Source organism: Sturnira hondurensis, unplaced genomic scaffold, assembly GCF_014824575.4.
Source record: "Sturnira hondurensis isolate 20B ecotype Veracruz unplaced genomic scaffold, ASM1482457v3 Scaffold0011253, whole genome shotgun sequence".
In the NCBI taxonomy this organism is placed as follows: domain Eukaryota; kingdom Metazoa; phylum Chordata; class Mammalia; order Chiroptera; family Phyllostomidae; genus Sturnira; species Sturnira hondurensis.
Window position 1 is genome coordinate 833,288 of NW_028083884.1, and position 20,414 is coordinate 853,701.

Genomic DNA, 20,414 nt, shown 5'->3' on the forward strand with positions numbered 1-20,414 from the left:
GTCTGAATTCCGTCGTCTTGGCCCTGACCCTCGCCCCTCCCTGACACGCATCAGACAGCCTTTCACTCAACTCGGTCAATTAATTGTTTTCAGAACAAGAGAAGTTTCTTTTTTCCTTGATTCCACTGTGAGTTTCTCCTTCTTGACATTTACTAATCTGTACTGAATTCACCGGGGCAGACATTTCAGTTTATTCTCTGTCAAAAGTTTTTTCCCCTTTACCAAAGAAGACATTCCTTGTGATCGTTTCCCAGTCACCATGGGCTTTTTGAGACTCTCGATGGCCTATGGCACCTGGAGAAAGAAACAGCCTTTGGGGGGGTGAAGGGTGGCACGTGGCAGCTCTCTGTGAACCCACCTCCAGTGCTGGGGCTCCGGCCACTTGCTCCTCTCCTCCCTCTCCTTTGCCACTGGCGTGGAAAGGGGCCCTTGCAAAGGAGCCTCTGCACATCCGTGGGTTAGACACAGGGCTTCACTTTCCGTGTTTCACACAAATGAGTTAGGGGGGTGGGGGAGGGGCGCGAAGGGACCTGGAGGCCTTTGTGCAGAAGGCAGGTGGTGGGCTGAGTTCGTTGCATCAGTTCTTCAGTGGGTACCGCAGGGTCTTTCTCTAGGGCCAGAGGTTTCCCGTAGGGCGGGGCAGAGACTGAACTGTCTCCGTGGACAGAGGAGGCCATCTGTGGGGGGAGGAGACACACGCATGCGTGCAGGGCATTGGCATCTCAGGAGGGGCTTTAGGTATTTCACCCCCCCAGACTTTAGTGTTACCTTCTGGTTGCTGATAGAGTAGGTTGAAAACCAGGGAAGAATCAAGGGCAATCAAGGTCATGTTTTATGACAAATCTCTTGAGGCCAGTAGTACGTTCCCAAAGGCGTCACGAACAGGACCAAGGTGAAGCGGGGTCAGCACATGTGATTCAGGAGCCAGCTCTCGGGGTTGTGCGTTAATGGTTATTAAGTACACCAAGTTCCGTGAAGGGCAGTTTTACTTCTAGAAGCTCGTTTACGACCTAGCAGCTAAACGTCGTGGCCTCGGACCATGTCCTGTATTTCGGTCAATCAAATGGTCTAATGAAATCTTGCTCCAGAAAACATTTGGGTAATGAGCGTGGTCATGGATGGCTTCACCGGGAATCTGGCCTTTCCTGTGGGCGCCTCGCCCTGCCTGGCCCCCAGGGGGCTGTGCTCTCGACCTTGGAAAGAACTTGACTAAGAATTGACCTGGAGTTTGGCCAACATGATCTTCTAGGAAGAGAGTCTGCCTGGCACATGGGGGCCACCGCTCTGATAGGTTCACTGTGGGTCCTGGGTGGGCCAGAGACTCACAAAGGGAGAAAAGCCAGTGTCTGGTGAACTGTTTAATTACCTACATTTTGTGAGGGCAGGGAGACAGATCCAAGCCCAGTGACCCCTTGAACCTTTATGTCAGTCACCTGGCTGAGGTGGGGAGAGCCTTTGGTTTGTTTGGCTTCGGGGGGAGTGGTGGGCAGGGCTCAGGGGAAATACGTGTTAAGTCCAGAGCCTTACGTTCTGGTTTGGGAACTTGGATCCCCAGCCTGAGTCAAGTTTCTGTGGCTGGCTGGGGTCTGGGGACATTTGTCAGTCCTCGGGAGTAAATACACAGACATTCATCACCCCTCGCCCTGGCCTCTCTGCTTCTGCTGGACCTTGGTGAGGTCCCTGCTGGCTGCTCGTTCTGGTCTAGTACAAAGAGGTAACACAGTTTCTTGGTGGCCCTTTAAAAAGAAAAGGAAAAAAAACCCCACTTCCTTGCTTAATCTCCCATATGGACTGTGGAAATACACCAAAAGCACATTTAGTTAAAAGCTTGATTTATGGTGCATGGTAACGGGGTTCCGGAAAGCGAGGGAGCCGAGCTGAGCCTGAAATGCATGCTGAGCAAGTGCCAGCCGGGATCTGGGAGTGGGAAGACAGTTTATTTTAGAGTGTTAGTGTTTGTTGTTTATAAAAAACTTCATTATCACCACCAATGGAATATTTTTAAATGAGATAAACAGGAAACCCTGGAATTGAAAAAGAGTATCTGACAGGGAAGATGATGACTTAGTGCAAGAAAAAAAGAAAAGAAAGTGATAATCAGATAGTGCCGAGTTAGTCACAGGATTCTGGGAACTCCTCGAGGGGCCCTGGGGCGGAGGGAAGATGCCGCGGCGGCAAGACGAGGCGGCCGAGTCGTGGGAGAACCTCCTGCGAGAGGTCCCGCTGGCTGGACCCTGCAAGCGTGCTGCGGTTAGCTCGGGGTGAAGAGAAAGCCCGTTGTACTTTACGGCCCCAGAGGGGGTTTTAAAAGCACAGTAAAAACGCATGGAGGTGAAATTGAGATCTACCTCCGTAGACAGGGCAATTGAATTCTGTCATTTCCGATACTTGGGGCATTCTCTTGCCTCTTTCCCCTTGTTTCTCTCTGTGTGTGTGTGTGTGTGTGTGTGTGTGTGTGTGTGTGTGTTACAGAAGTTTTTTCCAGATTTTTCCATTGACTGTAAACCTCTATACTTACTCCGAACAGAATCTCCATAAGTAATCCTTTCCGTAAGCATGATTTTTAAATTTTAATAATAATGACAGCAACTGCGTTTGTAAAGGTTTTCTATTACAAGCTTCCACGGAAAAACCCTGTTGAGACCTCAGTTTGGGGGAAGAGATGTGTGTGGGGACTCTTGTCAGGGGGGTGTAGAGACCCCTTTGGGGTCCTAGGCCAGCTGCGGAGCGGTAAGCTTGTCACCCGGTGTTCAGCTTCTCTGTGCTGCCTCCAAGCCGTGTCTGTTACTAGGACATCCTGACGCTCCGGCTTCGCTTCTGTCCTGGGACTGTTCCCAGGTCCTGTGTCCCCTGGCTCCTGGGTTTGCTCTCTCATTCGCTGGAGCCCCTGCCCTCCCCGGCTGGGAGTGGAGGGCCTCAGCTCCCAGCCCAGCCAGGCGTGGCCTGTTCTGCAGCCACCTGCCAGGCCTGCAGGCCTTCCTCCCTCCCCCTGGTGCACAGTGTGACAGCATCTCACATACAGAACAGGCCCCCCGGGCTCTGGATGCTCCAGGTCCCCCAGAGGGAGGTGCCATCATACGGACCCTTGAATCTGGGCAGCACATGCTTCTATGAAGGTGCTGAGAAAAACGGTTGTGATGTTGGCAGCAAATATAACGAAGCTCTTAGCCAGAGCCAGGCTCAGCACTAACCACCGGCGGTGTGACTGCGTTTCACCCCACAGTTGCTGTGTGGGGAAAACGGCTCCGCTTTCCTGTGAACAGGTGAGGAATCTCGAGCTTTAGGACAGTTAAGAGATTTCCTGAAGGGCCGGTCTCAAGTTACCAAGAGTCAGAACTGGGATGGGGTCCCGGACAGGCAGACCCATTGGTGCCATTGGTCAGGATGCCGCCACTCGACACGGGGTCCCACTTGCAAACAGTTACCAGAGGAGACGCGTGTTGGGGCCGGTGGCTCAGTTGGGGGCCGTCACTGGGGTGCCCCCAGGCAGGGATCACAGGTGCCACAAAGCTCCGCCTGGTGCACAGGGCAGAGATGAAAACCGTGATCTCGCCATTTTTAACCCACTTGGGAATCCAGTATATTTTAAGCATACGCTCCTTGTTTTCTTCCTCCTGGAGACATGCCTCAGTTCAGATCTTTATTAGTCTGAACAACATTTTCATCAAAAAACTACTTTTTACAAAACATGAAAGAGTTTTACGCATGGTAGTAAAATGTGAATGGCCCACAAAGTTCTGAAATAGACGTATTCCACGCTCTCCCTCAACTCTTCATTTTAATACTGAAACCGGTGTCCTCCTATTTGTAAAATGATTCCCCCATGTGTTTTCAGTCAGGTTTCAGGTTTCCAGTTTCCATTGATGGCAGCCTGGGTTTATGAAGGAGAGAATCGAGGTTTTCTGAATAGGGAGGTGTTCGCGGGGAAGGGCAGGTGTCTGGGAAGGGTTGGGCTCCGCCTTGGGAAAGTTCATCATCAGTTTGCTTGTCCGCACTCAGTTTTTGCTCCTTGCTTTAAATGAGGTTTGCAAGCACAGCTGGGGAGGCCGGTTGACCTTGGCCATCATGCAGGGCGAAGACCTGAGGTGGGCAGGTGAGCTGCTTTGATGGGTCATGGTCAACCCCATGTTCCAACTCTCTTGGGCCAAAGTCCCATTCATGGTTTAAAGTCAGGTGGTGTGCAGGTAGCCTGTGATTGGCCCAAACTGTGCAGGGATCCTCAGAGGTGGCCCTCCACATGGTGGGCTCTGCACATGTTAGAGGTTCACAGGAACCAGCCCAGGGACGGTGATGTATTTGAGAAATGACTGTGTTCTCAGGCGCAGACTGGGGTGGGTGGGGGCGAGTGAGACTCCTTGGCGAAGGCCCCGCAAGCTGCTGGCCAGGAGAGGCGCTTTCCTGGGTGGTTGTGAACACAGATGTACTTTTCTTCCCCTTGACTCTTCATCCCGTGTGTCCAGTTCAGTAGTTTCTGAAATCGAAGTTGACAAGAGGCCGTCGATTTTTCACTCAATGACTTGGATATCCACCAGTTCCTGGAAGGACTGTGGAGAAGCAGGGCCCACACACCCTGTGCCTGGGTCTCAGGTGACCTTGAACAAAGAGGCACTGGGAGCTTCTGGAGTGCCTTTCACATTCAAATCCTGCCTGGAGTTGGTTCTTGGAGCTAGATCGTCCAAAGGCGTTTATGGAATTTCATGATCAGTGGTCCCCGGGGAGATTGATTATCTGGGGCTCCAGCACAGGTAATACTGGCGGCAATAGGGAAGCCCGTGGGGGCTGTCTCTAGTCCTCAGGTGATGTCGTGCAGAATCGGGACAGAAAGCGGGCGTGTTCTGACCTGGCTCTGTGTACAGGTGGTTGAAAGCCTGGTCTTAGGGACGCATAACTTGGATGAAAGTTTGTCCGGCATAGATGGGAGGGCAGAAGAGTTGGAATCTGGTGCTTTTGATCTTCTGTGTGTGACTTCGGCCTGCCCCCGCTTGTCTTCCTTCCTAAGAGCTGACCGTCTGGCTGGGCTCTGGCCGGCATCCAGCCTTCTCAGGTGGAGCCAGGATTACATCTGCATCTTTGCGTTTTGTATCCAGGTTTCTGCTGAGTCCAGCTCCTCCATGAACTCCAACACCCCGCTGGTGAGGATAACGACACGCCTCTCGTCCACAGCAGACACCCCCATGCTGGCGGGGGTCTCTGAGTATGAGCTACCGGAAGACCCGAAATGGGAGTTTCCGAGAGATAAGTGAGTACTGCCGTGGCCACCTCCCCGAGTGGATGGAGCCTCGCGTGTAGATGGGGTATCGGAGTGATGTTTCCTTCTTAGGACCCCCGAACTGCAAAGGGCGTGCTGTGAGGATGCCAAAGAAAGTGAGGTTACATTTCTAGGTAACCAGTTCTCAGGAAAGAATTGATTCTCTCTTTTTTTAAAATATTTTTTAACACAGGAGCTTCTAAGGCATGGCTGGCCCCTCAACGGGATGGCACCTTAATGAGCGTTTTGTTCCTTTTAACTTTCTAGATGATTCAGACCCAGTCACGTTGACTTAAAGTAGGGTTATCCCATTTATTAAAAAGTTTTGGGATTCCGCCTTCAGGTCACTGAGGACATGACTGTACTGTTGTTCATTTCTTCGGAGAAAGTAGGTGAAGGAATCAGTCGCCTTACGAATCTGCATCCAGTGTGCTGTTTTGAATGGTTATTAAAGTACTGTCGGGCTGAAAAGCTTCAGACATGATACCTGACATTGAGTTTCCTGTGATCCGTAATGGTTTCCTTATTGGGTGATATAGGGGTGTCCCAATCCTGCTCAGCCCCAGTGTGGCCACCTGGGCTCTGCTGGTGACGGCATTGGAGGGACCTGCTTCTCTCTCGGTCTGGCTTTAAGTTCAGGTGCTTTGGGCCCAAGTTACCTGATGCTGTGGCCTGCATTGCTGTACAGTGAAGGTCACGGTTCAGCCCTCTCAGGACTGAGCGCAGTTCTCGGCTCCCGTGAGTGCGTGTCTCCTTGTGTATTAGTAAGCTGCAAGTTCTGAACCGCAGACCACAGCGAGATGGTGCTGCTGGGCATAGGGTCAGTGGGAGAGATCTTGGGATCTCAGCCTCGGTCTTCTAGGCGGGGACCAACTCCCAGGCCCACCTTCTGAAACGAAGTCCCTTGATCACTGAAGGGTCGGCCGTCTGCTCTCTTCTGGGATCTTCTGGTGGTAATTAGAGTTTGAACAGCTTGTGGGCAACGGAAGGTGGAGGCGGCTGACTCCACACCTGCGTCCAATCAGCTGGAATAAGCCCCTGACTTGCTGACACCCACCTACTCTGTCTTGCCATTCATGGCAGCGCCCTGAGACTCTGTCAGCGTGTTCGATTACTGCAGACGAACTCATACACAGATCTGGAAATCCTACAGAGGCATGCTCTTCTAGAGCCTGGCTGATGAGCTCGGGAAGGCTCGAGGTAGCTTCTGCGGCCCTCGTCGTTTGGATTCCCTCGGCTGCACAGCAGTTTTTGTTCCCCAGCAGCCAGAGTAGGGATATGAATGTGCGCTATAAGCTGGAACCAAATAATCACACAGATACCAGGCTGTTAGAGTGTTGATGGAGGTAATTTCCAGTTTATTTGTGTGCTGTAGTGAAAACACCATTCATGCATCCATCCATCTATCTATTCGTTCATTCAGGACTTGTTTACTGAACATTTGCAAGGGAGGCATCAGAGGAAAACATAGGAATGGTTTCTTTACCTGTAGAATGTGGAGGGAGAGAGAAAGAGGGTGTTTCTCGTGAGCCCTCCTGACTCCCTGGTTTGATTACACAAGGGGGCAGGTTCTTACACACATTCCTGTGTGTATAAGGCTGGGCTGGGGAGCTGGGACCGTATCGTGAGAAATTGCAGCTCTCAGGCTCAGCCCGTAGCTTTTGCCACCTGTGACGCCGCCGTCAACAGTGGGAGTCTTGTATGTGCCGAACTGTTCGCTCCCACTCGAGGGTACCCCGAGTGTGGAAAGTCTGAGTGCGAAGCATTTCCAAACAGTGTTTAGCGCACACGTAGGTGGAGCAGGTTTCCAATGAATGAAGCCTATTTAGGAGCAGTTTATTAGATTGAAGGCAGAAGTTACACAAAGAAAGGATTGTTATGCTTGTAGTAGCAAGGCAATGGGACATAAATTAGCCATTTTTCCAATGCAAATGTTTGTTTTCTGCCAAGACATTAAATTTAATTTTGGTTCAACGTAGAAATGGAATGACCTCAGTGCTGCATATGCTGTCCTCGGTTTTTGCTCAGCTTTTTGCTAACCCCGGTGTACTTACCATAAATACTATTTATACTGAGGTCAGGTCAGTGCTTTCCTTAAGTGAAAAACCACATTCATACATATTTCAAAGACTGCCTCATTCTTTTGGTTTCTGTAATGCCCAAGGACAAGATATGGCCATTAACAGGATGCGTATAGAGCTTCTGAGCTTAGAAATTCCGTTTGTTGTGTTCACTTTGGATTTTCTTTATTATTAATTTTGGGCAGTCGTAAGGATTTATGGATTGTTTTGTTTAAAAAAAATTCCCCCAATTTTTCAGATTTTTTTTTGCCCTTAATGAAAAACTAGAGATTCCTTGAAATGCATTTAAGATTCATATCATGTATCTTGGCTGCAGAATGTGACCGTAAAACCCATTGGTATTTGAATAACAGGGATTTTAAAGAAAGACCAAAAAAAGAGTAAGAACAGCTTTAAGGTTTTTCCTGAGACATTCTGAACTACGAATATTCAGTATAACAAACTCCTCCTTGTTAGCACTTAGGAAAGCTGACTACCTCATCAGCAAGGATACCCTCCGTAAAGAAAATAAATCCAGAATACAAATGTGGCATTGAATAGCTGCTCCACCAGTAATTGGCATTCTCTAAAACGTCGCTAAGAAAATACTCAGGCATACGGGTACCCCACGTCTCATTAGTTCCATATGATAAATGCCCCGTGCTCTGCAAGCCGCTGAAAGATTTTTATATTTAGTTCTGGAGTTTCCCTCGCTGCACCCTTCACCAGATGCCACGTGCTAATCTCCTGTTTGCACATCTAGGCTGACGCTGGGCAAACCTCTGGGGGAAGGTTGCTTTGGGCAAGTGGTCATGGCCGAAGCAGTGGGAATCGACAAAGAGAAGCCCAAGGAGGCCGTCACTGTGGCAGTGAAGATGTTGAAAGGTGCGTGGGGAGGGGGCGGGCGGGGGGAGGGACAGATGGGGGTGGGGCAGGGGCGGAAGCCTTATCAAGAATGTTCCTTTTGTGGCCTGTGAACTCTGTCGTGACAGGGGGTCAGAGAGCACATAGTTGACCCAGGGGTGAGGGTTTTCAGTATAAATCAGCATCTTGGACAGACTATTTATCTTGAGCTGCGTGCACTTTTAAAAAAGAAAATCCAGTTTTGTCAACGTGGTAGCCGCCTCGATGGTTGTCCTTCAGCTCCTTGAGATTCTTTATTCCCTCCCTACAAGGGTGGGGCAGAAGTAGGCTAATGGGCGTTTCTATGGGAAATATGGCGATACTTAATAAATAGTAATGCAGGAATAAACTCTGTGTTTCACGTATGCACAACTGTAGCCCTAAATTATTCCCCCACCCTGTATTTGCGTGTGCTTAGGAAATACCAGTTCACATATAATGGGTTAATTGAGATGAACGTTGGCACGTGGGTTTCTGGACCCAGACCTTCACTGATGAGCTGAGGACTCTTGGCTTTTTTGGAGGGGCTTAGGGAGGAGAGATCACACCTCACTTTCTCTCTTGCGGGAGGGGCTGGTCTGGGAGGGTCAAGCTGGGAGGGGACCTATAGGATTGGCAGTGGTGCAGAGCGCTCCGGGATGTGGAAACGAGTTCCCCCATCCCGTGGCATCCATGGGAATCTGCACATTTCTGAATTCACCCATCCAACCCTGCACCATCCACACGTCCAGGGAGTGGCAGCCCCTGGCCGTGAACCAGGATCGAGCAGGGGGTGGCCCAGGCTTCCTGTCTCTTTCAGCAGAACTTCTGATTTGGGTCGTGGAGCTCAGTGCTACCCGGGGACAACGCAGAAAGGGAGGTCTGGGAGGTTTTTTTTTTTCCTGTTCCACTTGGGCCAGCCTTCCCTGTTGGGATGGAGGAAGACATTAGCCCCAGAGCCTGGAGGAGAAAACACCCTGAACGGAGTCTTGTGAGCACAGGCGGGCCTTCCCCCCTCCTGGCAGGAGCCTGGGTTTCCCCTCAGCCTCGTCACTCGTGCTGCTCTGCCGTTTGTGACCCTCAAAAGCTCCCTGCCACGTGGCTCATAGCCATGCTTTTATCTCACTGTTCTAGGCAGCCCAGAGTTTTCTGTGTTGAATTAGCTCCAAGGGAGGCACATGGGAAGAGTCTTGTTACCTTTTGGAAGCTCACTGTGAGCCCAGGGACCCAGGACCTCAGCCATTCTTGCTTGAGATGAGAGAGCTGAGGTTTAGAAAGCTTGAGCATTTTGGCGATGGAAGTCATGGGCCTTCACCCACTCAGGACGTGCCTGTGCATGGTGTTCACACACACACTTTTGTACACAATTGTGGGGTTGCCCCCCCCAACCCATCTGTGAATGCCTTGAGGGCCGTGCAGCCCGGAGTTAGTGGCCCTTGGTCTGGGAAGCTCTGTAGTGATGCGAGATACCTTGTCTTCCCCTCCAGATGTTCTCACGGCTACTTTGGGGCCCTGGGAAGTTCGATGTGGTTTTCTGAGGCATCTCAGGTCTGCTGGAGGATGGGATTATTTCACGATACAGTTAAAATGCCCCACATTTGTGAGATTTGCTGGAAGAGAATTGGCCTTAATATCAGAGGCCTGTATTCATTCCAGTTCTGACATACGACCCTGTTGACCCCAAATTAGCGGCTTGAAGATGGAAGGGTAGGGCACTTCCCCCATCTGGGCCTCTGCGCCCGACCCATGAAATGAGGGAAATGGTTTGGAAAGTCCTCTGGTTCTAACATTCGATTTCATGCTATTGCACCCGAGTGCTGGACAGCTCGCAGGGGNCATTCCAGTTCTGACATACGACCCTGTTGACCCCAAATTAGCGGCTTGAAGATGGAAGGGTAGGGCACTTCCCCCATCTGGGCCTCTGCGCCCGACCCATGAAATGAGGGAAATGGTTTGGAAAGTCCTCTGGTTCTAACATTTGATTTCATGCTATTGCACCCGCGTGCTGGACAGCTCGCAGGGGTGGCCGGGGGGCGGGGGGTGGGTAGGGGACGCGCACTGATGTTTCCTGTACACGATGCTCGTAGATGATGCCACGGAGAAGGACCTTTCTGATCTGGTGTCAGAGATGGAGATGATGAAGATGATTGGGAAACACAAAAATATCATCAATCTCCTTGGAGCCTGCACTCAGGATGGTGAGTAGGAGGGAAAATGCTCTTGTCCCCATTCTCCATGGGTCAGGGCTGACGTCATCCGGGGGACGGTGGGACTCCTGGCTTTGCTCCCAGGGCACGTCCACTGCATCTGTCGGGCCGGCCCAGAAGTCCGTTTACTTTTTTCTGTAAAATAAAAGGCATGTTTTTCATTTTTACCAGTAACTTCATTAATTTGGATAGTTAGAATATGTCAGCCGTCTCCCACTGTTGCGTTCTAGTGGGCAGAGGCCAGGAGAGCTGCTGAACTCCTTCCAGGGCATCAGACGGCCCACAGCATGGTTATTTGGCCCAAATGTCACCAGTACCAGGGAGCTTCACACATCACCTTTGACACGTTCGATCATGTCAAAAACTGTCTCCATACACTGCACAAATCCTCTTTTGCATTTCAGTTGTGTTATTCCATTTTTTTGAAATTAATTAAGTATAATATGCCAAATATGTTGAGTATTTTCTTCCATCTTCAATGTTATATTGGCTGCCCCCCCAAATCACCAATTTTGATAAGTTTAAAAAAAATGCACGCCAATATGACAGCTGTCAGGATACAGTTGAACAAAATTGTTTCAAATGCAGTTGAAGATGACTCACGACTGCTAGATCCATCGTAGGGGGAAAAAACTTTTTGGCCAACCCAATATAAATTCTCTTCCGGCTCTTCCTAGGAAGATGTTCCTGGCCCTGGACACAAAGGGGACTTTGTGACTGTACCTGGGGGGGCAGGGGAGAGGTGGGTGTTTGGTGACTTTGGATGAGAGGGCCCTTGGGGCTCTGCTCTGTGCAGGGCATGACCCAGAGGGTGTTGGGGAAAGGCAGTCTCCTGAGGTTTCTGTGTGGTGAGTGCTGGGAGGAATGTCTCAAAACAAGGTCTTATGTTTTGGTTGACAAGTTCTCTTAAAATGGGGACTGAGGGAGCCTGGTCCTGCCGTGGGTAGCAGATGCCCGGGCTCCCTGGGACAGCTGAGAAGAGGGGAGAGGAATGAAGGGACACATTGTCCTCCGCAAGGGCAGAGAGCCCCTGCTTCCCTCATCGAAGGGCTAATTGGCGCTTTGGGAATCCGTTTGGCGATAATGAATAAACTTGAAAGTGCCCCCCTTCGCCCCAGCAGGTTCTCTTTGAGGTCTGTACCCGGGATCGGGGGAGTTTCTCTGTGGAGGGTGATTGTAAATATTTTCGGCTCTGTGGCCGCTGCTGTAGTGTGAAAGCAGCCACAGAAATGAGTGGGCCTGGCTGTGAGCCAGAACAATGTAATTACCAAAACAGGCGGCGGGCAGGATTCGGCCTGTGGGTGTAGTGTGCCAGCCCCTGGTCTGTGGCATAGATGGAGAAGTGGATGCACGTGGGCGTACAAGGAGTTGTGCACGGGAAGGCTCGTTGCGCACTGTTTGGGATGGCCAAATCTGGAAGCACCCTGTAGGTGGGGGATAAGCCAGTGGGGCGTGTGTGTGTGATGGGTGGACAGGCATTCCATCAGAGGCGCTGCTGGTTCGGCTCCAGGCCACCGCAACGAAGCGAGTGACGTGAATGTTTTGGTTTCCCCGTGCATATAAACATTCTGTTTACACTGCACTGTAGCCTGTTGAGTGTGCGGTAGCACACAATGGTACATACTTTAATTGAAAAATATTTTATTGCTGAAAAAGGCCAGCCATCATTTGAGCCTTCAGTGGGCTGTCATTTTTTTGCTGGTGGGACTGGACAGGCGCCGGTGGCTGAAGGATGGAGTGGCGGCGACTTTTCCTTACCATTCGATAGTAATGAACTTTGCCGCACTGATGGACTCTTCCTTTCGCCCGAACACTTAGAAGCCATTGTCGGGCTATTAATTGGCCTAATTTCCATATCGTTGTGTCTCAAGGAGAACAGAGGCCTGGGCAGAGGGGAGGGAGTTGGGGGCATGGCCGGTTAGTGGAGCCATTAGAACACACACAACACTTCGTAACTTTGCCACCTTATGTCCGAGTGGCGCCCCAGCCATTATACTGGCAACATCAGAGATTACTGCTCACAGACCACCACGACAGGTGTCATCATAACGGAACATTTGAAAATGGCAAGGATTATCCAAATGCGCTGCAGAGGAAGCAGATGTGTTGGAAAAGTGGTGCCGGTAAACTTGCCCCATGCAGGGCTGCAATGACCTTCCCAGTATCTGCGAGGTGCCGGCAAGGGCAGCTCAGTAGAAAGCGAGGGGCACCTCTGTGCAGCGTCGGAGGGTTGGGGTGGATTCAGCTTCATCAGCCTCACTGGGTTGCAGGAGGATGACCTACAGGGGAAGGTGGTGTAGAGCTATACACCTTCACTATTCATGTGTGAGATTAAAATGGTACACTGTTCATTGACACATACATGCATGTACAATAGTTACAGTGAGCTGGAAGGAGCAAATGTACGCTAGCCACTGCTTTCCAGCGGACACAGGTGTGAGAACGGGAGTGACCGGGGAAGGATGCTCAGTGTCTCTGGTTCATTTCTCCTGACCAATTGTCGGCTCTCGTTTTGGGGAGATTGGAAAGCAGGTGTTCTATTGGTGTGTGCTTTGCTGTGTGTTTAAATGGAAACAAACCAACCAACAAAACCCAAACTGTTCTGGGTTGTAGTAACTGTAAAATTGCTTCGCTGAGCTGACCAAGGGCAGATTCTGGGTTCTCTGCCTTAAGGAGCTTGTCTCGCACCCCCCCATCACAGGGCCGCTCTACGTCATAGTCGAATACGCCTCGAAGGGCAACCTCCGCGAGTACCTCCGAGCCCGGAGGCCACCGGGGATGGAGTACTCCTATGACATCAACCGTGTTCCCGAGGAGCAGATGACCTTCAAGGATTTGGTGTCGTGCACCTACCAGCTGGCCAGAGGCATGGAGTATCTGGCTTCCCAGAAAGTGAGTTCTTCACCTTCTCCTCGGTTGGGTGGATTCCAGTTTAAAATATCTTTGAAGAGAACAGGCGATTTGGATGTGCTCATTTGCAAAAATCAAGTCCTTGCCTGTCTTGTACAACCTGGAAAATATTGCTTGCATCAGTCACATTGGGGTTAAAAGCCAAAGCAGCCCCACAATCCTTTAGGAGCTGAATAGATGCCTCTTCTCTGAGACAGGGCCGGGTGTGACCGTCCCAAGGAGTTAGCCCTCCAGGTAGGGAACAGCTGGTTTAGGGCACGCTGCCTTTAATCCTTCTGGCTTGGGGGCGATATTTGTTTCATGGTTATTGAGGTTTTGGCTATAGAAGTCTGGTGTTGCACCTAGGGCTCTGAGTCTGAAATACGCTAAAAATAAAGATCAAGAGAAGGGATATTTTAGTAACGCTGAGTCCTGGGTATTAGCTGGGTTTATTTTGTCTGATTTAGCAGAATGACCCTCTGCGGGCAGAAGTGGGCCGGGTCCCCTGAGGTGAACCCCCTGCATTCCAGGAATGCCACTTGCAATGGAACTCCAAACATCTGAGTTATTCAGAGAGCAGTTAGCCAGGTGCCCACATGTCCTCGGGGGCATTTAGGATGACTTGAGACACATTGTCAGCCCTCACTTGGGGGGGTAAGGGGTTGCACAGCCACCTCCTTGGACACAGCTGGAGTCCCCTCCTAAATGCACTGCAGCCTCAGGAATTCCTTAGGTCCCCGAAGAAGAGAGTGGGCGTGAACCTACTGTTACCTGGGGGCCAGGCTGGGTCATGGCCATGGCAGGCACGAGTGAGCAAGGCAGCCCTGGCCAGATCACAGGGTGCATAGGGATGGGGTGGGGGTGGGGGGCTGCACCTCAGCCCCTGCTGCCTGTGGCTGCATAGGGACATGGCCAGCGCGGCCACACGTTCAGTGTCTTGTGTGGTTTTGGTTTTTTCACTGTCAAGGGAGTCTAGAGTTGAGGACTCGTTCAGAGTTTTCCCTGTAAAGTCTCTCAGTGTGTAGATATTAGGGAACGCAGACGCAGTTTTGTGTTCTGCAGCAGCGAGCACGTGCGGGTTCCCAGGGGAGTTTGCCTCCGGAAAGGCCTTTGGCACGAGGGAACAATCAGATCCAGAATGTGGGCCATGTGACAAGACGTGGCTTCAAATGTCAGCGTCACGAAAGACAAAACATGCTGGGGAGACAGTTCTGGATGAAAAGACAGCTGCATGTCCATGAGTGATCATGGACCTGGTCCTGTGGGGGGGGGGGGGGGGGGGGGACGCAGCTTTTATGAACGATGTTTAAACGGGGGAAATCTGAACACAAACTGTGCGTTCGGTAACGTGATAAATTCCAGGGCGTGGAGACAGTGGTATTGTGTTAAGGTAGGAGATACTTGCTCAGGTATGTGGGCGTGAAGCATCAGCGAGGTCTGCAAGCTCCCTTTTAATGGTTCACCGTAAAAAAATGTGTGTGTGTGCGTGTGGTGAAATTGGGTGGGGGAGAGAGAGAGAGAGCAAGTAAGCATACCAAGCGAGTGACAGACATGAATACTCCTTGTTCCATTTCACCCTTCCCGTAGCCTTGAACTACCCCTAAATAAAGCCCCAGGGAGGGCAGCCTCTCACAGCTGCCTGTCCTGGCCCTGTCACCCTGGCCTTCTCGGCGGGGGGGTGCTCCTATGGATGCAGGCAGGCAGGGGCTGGCCTGACCATTTTAATGACCCTCAGGGATTTTTCCTGAGCTTCCTGATTTGGATGCCTAGGGCCCTAGGTCAGGCCCTCATGTGAAATGGCCAGGGTGGACAGAGGCCTTGACCTCCAAGAGCAGGGGCCACGGGTGCCAGCAGGAGAGACCAGCCATAAAGGTGGGAATAAAACAAGTGTGGAAGAAGCTGAGAAAAGCTCTGTGGAGGAAGCCGGGGACATGGGCTTGGGAGCAGTGGGCAGGCAGGTGGTTTGGGAGGGAAGGTAGCCGGTGGGCACTCCCACAGAGGGACCCGTGTGCTGGGACAAGGGAGCAGGGGAGGGCCTGAGCTGTGGCAGGAGACGGGGTACAGATCATTGAGGGTCCGAGAGGCCCAGGCCAGGACTCTGGATGACCCTCTTTGCACGGCGGGAAGCCTCCAAGAGGTCGTGCTGTAGGGCTCGCTGTGCGCGCCCGGCATGGCTGGTTGGAAACTCCGAGGGCATGGTGGTGTGTGGGCCAGGGCTGTGACTCCGAAGACACTGGAGAAGTACATTGATTGGGGAAACATTTTGTTCTCAGGATCGTTCACAGATTGCTTAGATAGGACAGGGAGAGAATTGAGTCAAGGATGACTCTTGCGTTTCCAGCTGGAGAAATTGGGTGGTGGTGCAGCTTTCAGGATGAGAAAGAGATGGGGGGGTGGGGTGGCGGGAATTGGCCGGAAGAGATGGAATTGGAAATGTAGATGTGTGTTTGGAACACATCTGAGCATCGTTCAAGGGCAGGTGTCGACCAAGAAGCTCCAGGCTGTGTGTCTGGAGTCAGTGGAGGAAGGTGGAGTTTTGAGCCCTGGGAACAGAGGAGGCTGTTTGAAGGGGGAGGGGAAATGGGGATTTTAAGTCTACAAAGTGGATGGTTGCATACCTAGCCTTTGGTCCTCCATCCACCCCCCTTCTCCCCAGCACCAATCCTGTTCTCAAGTAATCCTTACCTGCCTCTCTGTAGCCCGAGGAGGGGACCCCTGAGATGCCCTGGGTCAGCTTTGCTCACTAACAGGAGGGGGAAGGAAGAAGGGCCAGTCTTGTTTGCTTTGTTCGCTTAGGGCTTTGCCGGGTTCCAAAGGCCCTGGCTGATGGCCGCCTGCAACGTAAGGACCCAGAACAGGTTTGAAGTGGTGGGTGAAGATCTTAATGGTCCCTGGGAAGGGAACCAGCTTCCACAAATGGAGGGCTTATTCCTGGAGGAGTTTGAAGATGCAGGGACTGCGGGAGGGAGTCCCAGTCTCCCCACACCCGTTGCCTCCCAGCGGGTGGGGATGAAGCCTGATAGAGACCTGCATCTGAAAGGAAAGGGCAGAAAGTAACAACAGAATAAACCTGGTGAGTGAGCTGCCTGGCTCCTTACTGGGGGAGCGTGACTGTGAATTCAGCTCAATGGGTCAGCTCCACAGTGGAGAGCAACTTGGATTTTCGCACGGGATGGGAATTTGGCTTGACTGTTTTTCCTTTTCTTGGGTTTGGTTCCAAGTCTGTCCTTGCTCAGCCCAGAGGCTGAGGGACAGACTTGGGACTCTCCTGCATTTCCTAGCACCCTGGGGTGCAGGAGGTGGGTGCTAGATTGGTCCTCGCTGAAAAGAGGGTGGAGGTCGCTGTCGTGGTGTGTCTGAGTGGAGCCCTAATGGGTGGTTGGAGTCCAGTGTGTTGGAGGCTGGATTCTACCGACCACACGCTTGCCAAACGCACAGAGCTGGTGTCGGCAGGGAGCTCCCTGCCCAGAGAGTTTGGTGCAGGGCGTGGAGGTTCAATGTGAAGAGGCCTCCAAAAGCAGAAACTGGGTCCCCGGTGGCAGCTGGGAGCTCTCACGTTTCCTGCTTCCATTTTGGTTGGGCACTGCGTGCCGGTGGGGCTTTCTGCTTTCCCTTTTCTGATCTTAGCCCACCATGCAGGGGGCCACGGACTCATGTAAGACAAGAAAATGTGGGGTGAGGTGGGCAGGAAAAAATTTCCTGGTTTCTGCTTCAGAGTGAGTTGGGCTTGCTCCTTTTTTAATTGGCCATTTCCCGGAGCGCCCATCAAAACAATCAGCCTCACAGCCCTGGCTGGTGTAGCTCAGTGGATTGAGCGCAGGCCTGCGAACCACACAATCGCGGTTCGATTCCCAGTCAGGGCACATGCTGGGTTGTAGGCCAGTTCCCTGCAGGCCAGTTCCCAGCAGGAGACTCACAAAAGGCAACCATACATTGATATTTCTCTCCTTCTCTCCTTCCCTTCCTCTCTAGAGATAAATAAAGAAAATCTTTAAAAAACAAAACAATCAGCCTCACTTCACACGATTGAAGGGACTCTCCTGCGTATGATCGTTCCCCTTTGCTGGGGGCCTGTGTTAAAGCACTTGCCGGGGATGTTTGTTCCCTTGTTTATACCTTTTCCAAAGATGGGGGCAATGATTGGGGCCCCTTGTCTCACCACACATCTGATGAAATCTTGGTACCTGGATTACAGTGCCACTAAAAAGCATAGAAGGCTTTCAAAGCCTATTCTTTGCAGGAAGGAAAAACAAAGGTATAAAACCAGACCTTTCTGAGACCAAAGAGTGCGTGTCTGGACTGTAACTCAGCTGCCCGTGGCAGGCCTTCCCGCCTTCCCCCCCCTCCCCCACGTGTGTAGCAGACATGGGTTGGGCCCTTCGTGGGGACCAGGCATTGTGACGATGTGGACAGACAGGCCTTGGCCATGACACAAACCAAGACAGGACACGGTCGGTTCTTTCAGAAATGCCACTTGCAGGTAGCCTAGAGGTACAGTGGGGCTGAGTGTGGGTGCAAGGGGTGCCCACCCTGTTCGGTGGGCAGGGTGGCCCTCTGTGGGTGTGAGGGGCTGGCAGTGAGGGTGGCCTGGAATCAGCAGTGGGCATGCAGTGGCGTGGACAGATCAGAGAGCCTTTTGTGGGTGGACGTCGGCAGAACGTGGGAGGAACGTGTACAGGATTCTGGTGCGTACCTCTCTGACTGAGAGAGGCCAAGGGGGTAAGAATTAGGGTTGTGGAGACCTTGAATTTGAGGTGCTAAAGGGACAGCGATGTGGCAGTGTCCCCATAGCCTGGGTCCCAGGAGAGAGTGGTCACAACTGAGAGAGGGATTTGCGTATCTTTTGTACGCATCTAAGAATTGAAGCCCCTGAGGACAGGTAGAAATACACAAAATTGATGGGACAGTTCTATCTTGGAGGACAGAGAAGTGAGGAGGTGGCCAAGGAATCCCAGAAGGTGGGCAGAGGAGAGGGGTGGGTGGAACTCAGTGGGGGGACAGTTTTCAAAAACGAGCAGGAAGTCAGTAGTGCCTGAGCTGCCGAGAGGGCAAGATCCAGGTAGAGAGGATGTTTGGGTCTAACTGGAAGCGCGTCATCCGCTCAAGGAGGAACAGGGATGGGACCAGGTGGGACGCTTGAGGAGTGGCCAGGAGGTGAAGACCAGTGATGCTGGGCCTCAGCCAGCTCTTCAGAAGGTTCGGCCGTAGAGGGCAGGAGAGTGAGTGTCGGAGAAAAGATTTAGGTAACCTGGTAGAGATCCTGTATGAGGGGCGCCCGTGGCGTGGGTCGGCCGCCAACAAGAGAATGTGGTTACTTAGTTGGCCTGTGCTCTTTGAAAGGATTGGGGCCTTGGTTTTTTAAAATTCACTTTTAATTATAAAAGAAATATGAGTTTTTGACTTAAGATGGTATAAGAAATGTGTACTTTTCTTTTTGAAGCAATTTAAAATGAAATCTCCCCCCCCCCCCGCTCCGTTTCAGTGTATTCATCGAGATTTAGCTGCCAGAAATGTTTTGGTAACAGAAAACAATGTGATGAAAATAGCAGACTTTGGACTGGCCCGAGACGTCAACAATATAGACTATTACAAGAAGACCACCAACGTGAGTCTGTGGCGATGATATGGTAGAAAGAGGGGGGAGGGTGGCACAGAATGTTCCAGAAGAAAGAGGATGGATGTTCAGCGCTAGAAGCACTGACGAGGGCTCCTTCCTCTGCCCTTTATATCTGTTCTTTCGCCTTTACTCCTCCCAAGAAGCAGATTCAGGCTGTATTTGAGAAACTTACCGTGTCTGTGAATCTGTCACGTACAGAGTTATTGGCAGCCTCTGGGACCTTTGTCAGGCTGTCAGGCACTTTCCCAGCGAAGATTAGAGCTCCCGAGTTTCTGGGCCAGTTTTTGTCTAGGAGTTGGTCAGGGTGTGTCTGCATGCCAGGGAGATTCATGACACCCAGGATCCAGGGCAGTGAATGGCATCTTAAAAATGTGCCCGAGTCTGGGCAGTCTGGGCATCTCACAAATTACCTGTTGGAGCTCATTTCTGCTCTGACCACTGACGAGGGAAAATGATTGGTGTCAGCTTTTAAAACAGGGCGCAGGCCAGTGGAGCCTGCGCAGGTAGACGGATTTCAACATGCTGCTTGTTTGTTTCATTTCTTGCACGCCTGCAGGGGCGACTTCCGGTCAAGTGGATGGCCCCAGAAGCCCTTTTCGATCGTGTGTACACGCACCAGAGTGATGTGTGAGTCACCCCCTTACCCCCAGCTTCTCCACTGGGTTGAGGTGCAGAAATAGTGCCCCGTCTTTGCCTTCTTGGGTGCCTGCTGTGTTCCGCGCGTTCACAGAAAGGGCGGATTTTCTGGTAGGCTGGGAACCAGTGTTCTGTTACTAATCGGCCTCAAAACACGTGGGACGAGAAACCGCTCAGCTCCTCATGTCCAAGAGGAAGTCCCTCCCCCTTGAACTTGTTCACCATGTGCAGCTACAAGGCTGCTGTCTAATTTGCCAAGCTGTTGGCATGTTCTTCACTCCCCTCATGAAAGGTGCCTGACACTTTCCCCCAGGAGGTGGTTTGTAAAGTTGCCCCCCATCCCAGGCTTGTTCTTGGAGGGGGTGGCTCAGTGGGACATGGAGTTGCTCAGGTGGTCTCTGCAGGGCCCACTTGCTCTGTGTGTTCTTGGAAAACACTCCGATCTTGTCCTAGCATCCTGAATCCTTACAGAACTACAGTGAAAACAATACACTGTTTCTATTATGATGCCCTGAAGTGGGCTGTCAGGGTCAGGCTCCAACTGGGGTTTTGGGCTGGTCAATCCGGAAGTTCAGTTGGAAGGTGTTACCCGGGCGGGAAGCTGGGTGAAAGGTACAGAGGCTCTTCTCTGTACTGTTTTTGCAAGTTCCCACGAGCTTATGCTTATTCCAAAATAACAAGTTAAAATCAGTGGAGCTATTTTCTGAGTGAGTGGGCAGATTCTGGGGCTCAGCCCAGGGCCCCTCCATCCGTTCCAGGAGGAGAGTGTCACTGGGCACGTCCTTGCAGTGAGCACACCCCTGTGTGTGTGCCGTGACCCCGCTTTGGCTCTGCACAAGCTGGGGACAGTTCTGTGTCAGAAACTCCTCCGCATA

The 20,414-nt window shown here is 51.7% G+C and overlaps 1 protein-coding gene across 11 annotated transcripts in view; it reads left to right on the forward strand.

The window, feature by feature from the left end:
* FGFR2 (fibroblast growth factor receptor 2) overlaps positions 1-20,414 on the forward strand; it is a 98,586-nt gene that overhangs the window by 71,953 nt on the left and 6,219 nt on the right. For all 11 annotated transcript variants that reach the window (XM_037059618.1, XM_037059620.1, XM_037059621.1 and 8 more), the window contains 6 exons: positions 5,088-5,239; positions 8,072-8,193; positions 10,278-10,388; positions 13,099-13,289; positions 18,769-18,891; positions 19,460-19,530. In XM_037059618.1, the coding sequence (XP_036915513.1) occupies positions 5,088-5,239; positions 8,072-8,193; positions 10,278-10,388; positions 13,099-13,289; positions 18,769-18,891; positions 19,460-19,530 (770 nt within the window). The remainder of the gene's footprint in view (positions 1-5,087; positions 5,240-8,071; positions 8,194-10,277; positions 10,389-13,098; positions 13,290-18,768; positions 18,892-19,459; positions 19,531-20,414) is intronic.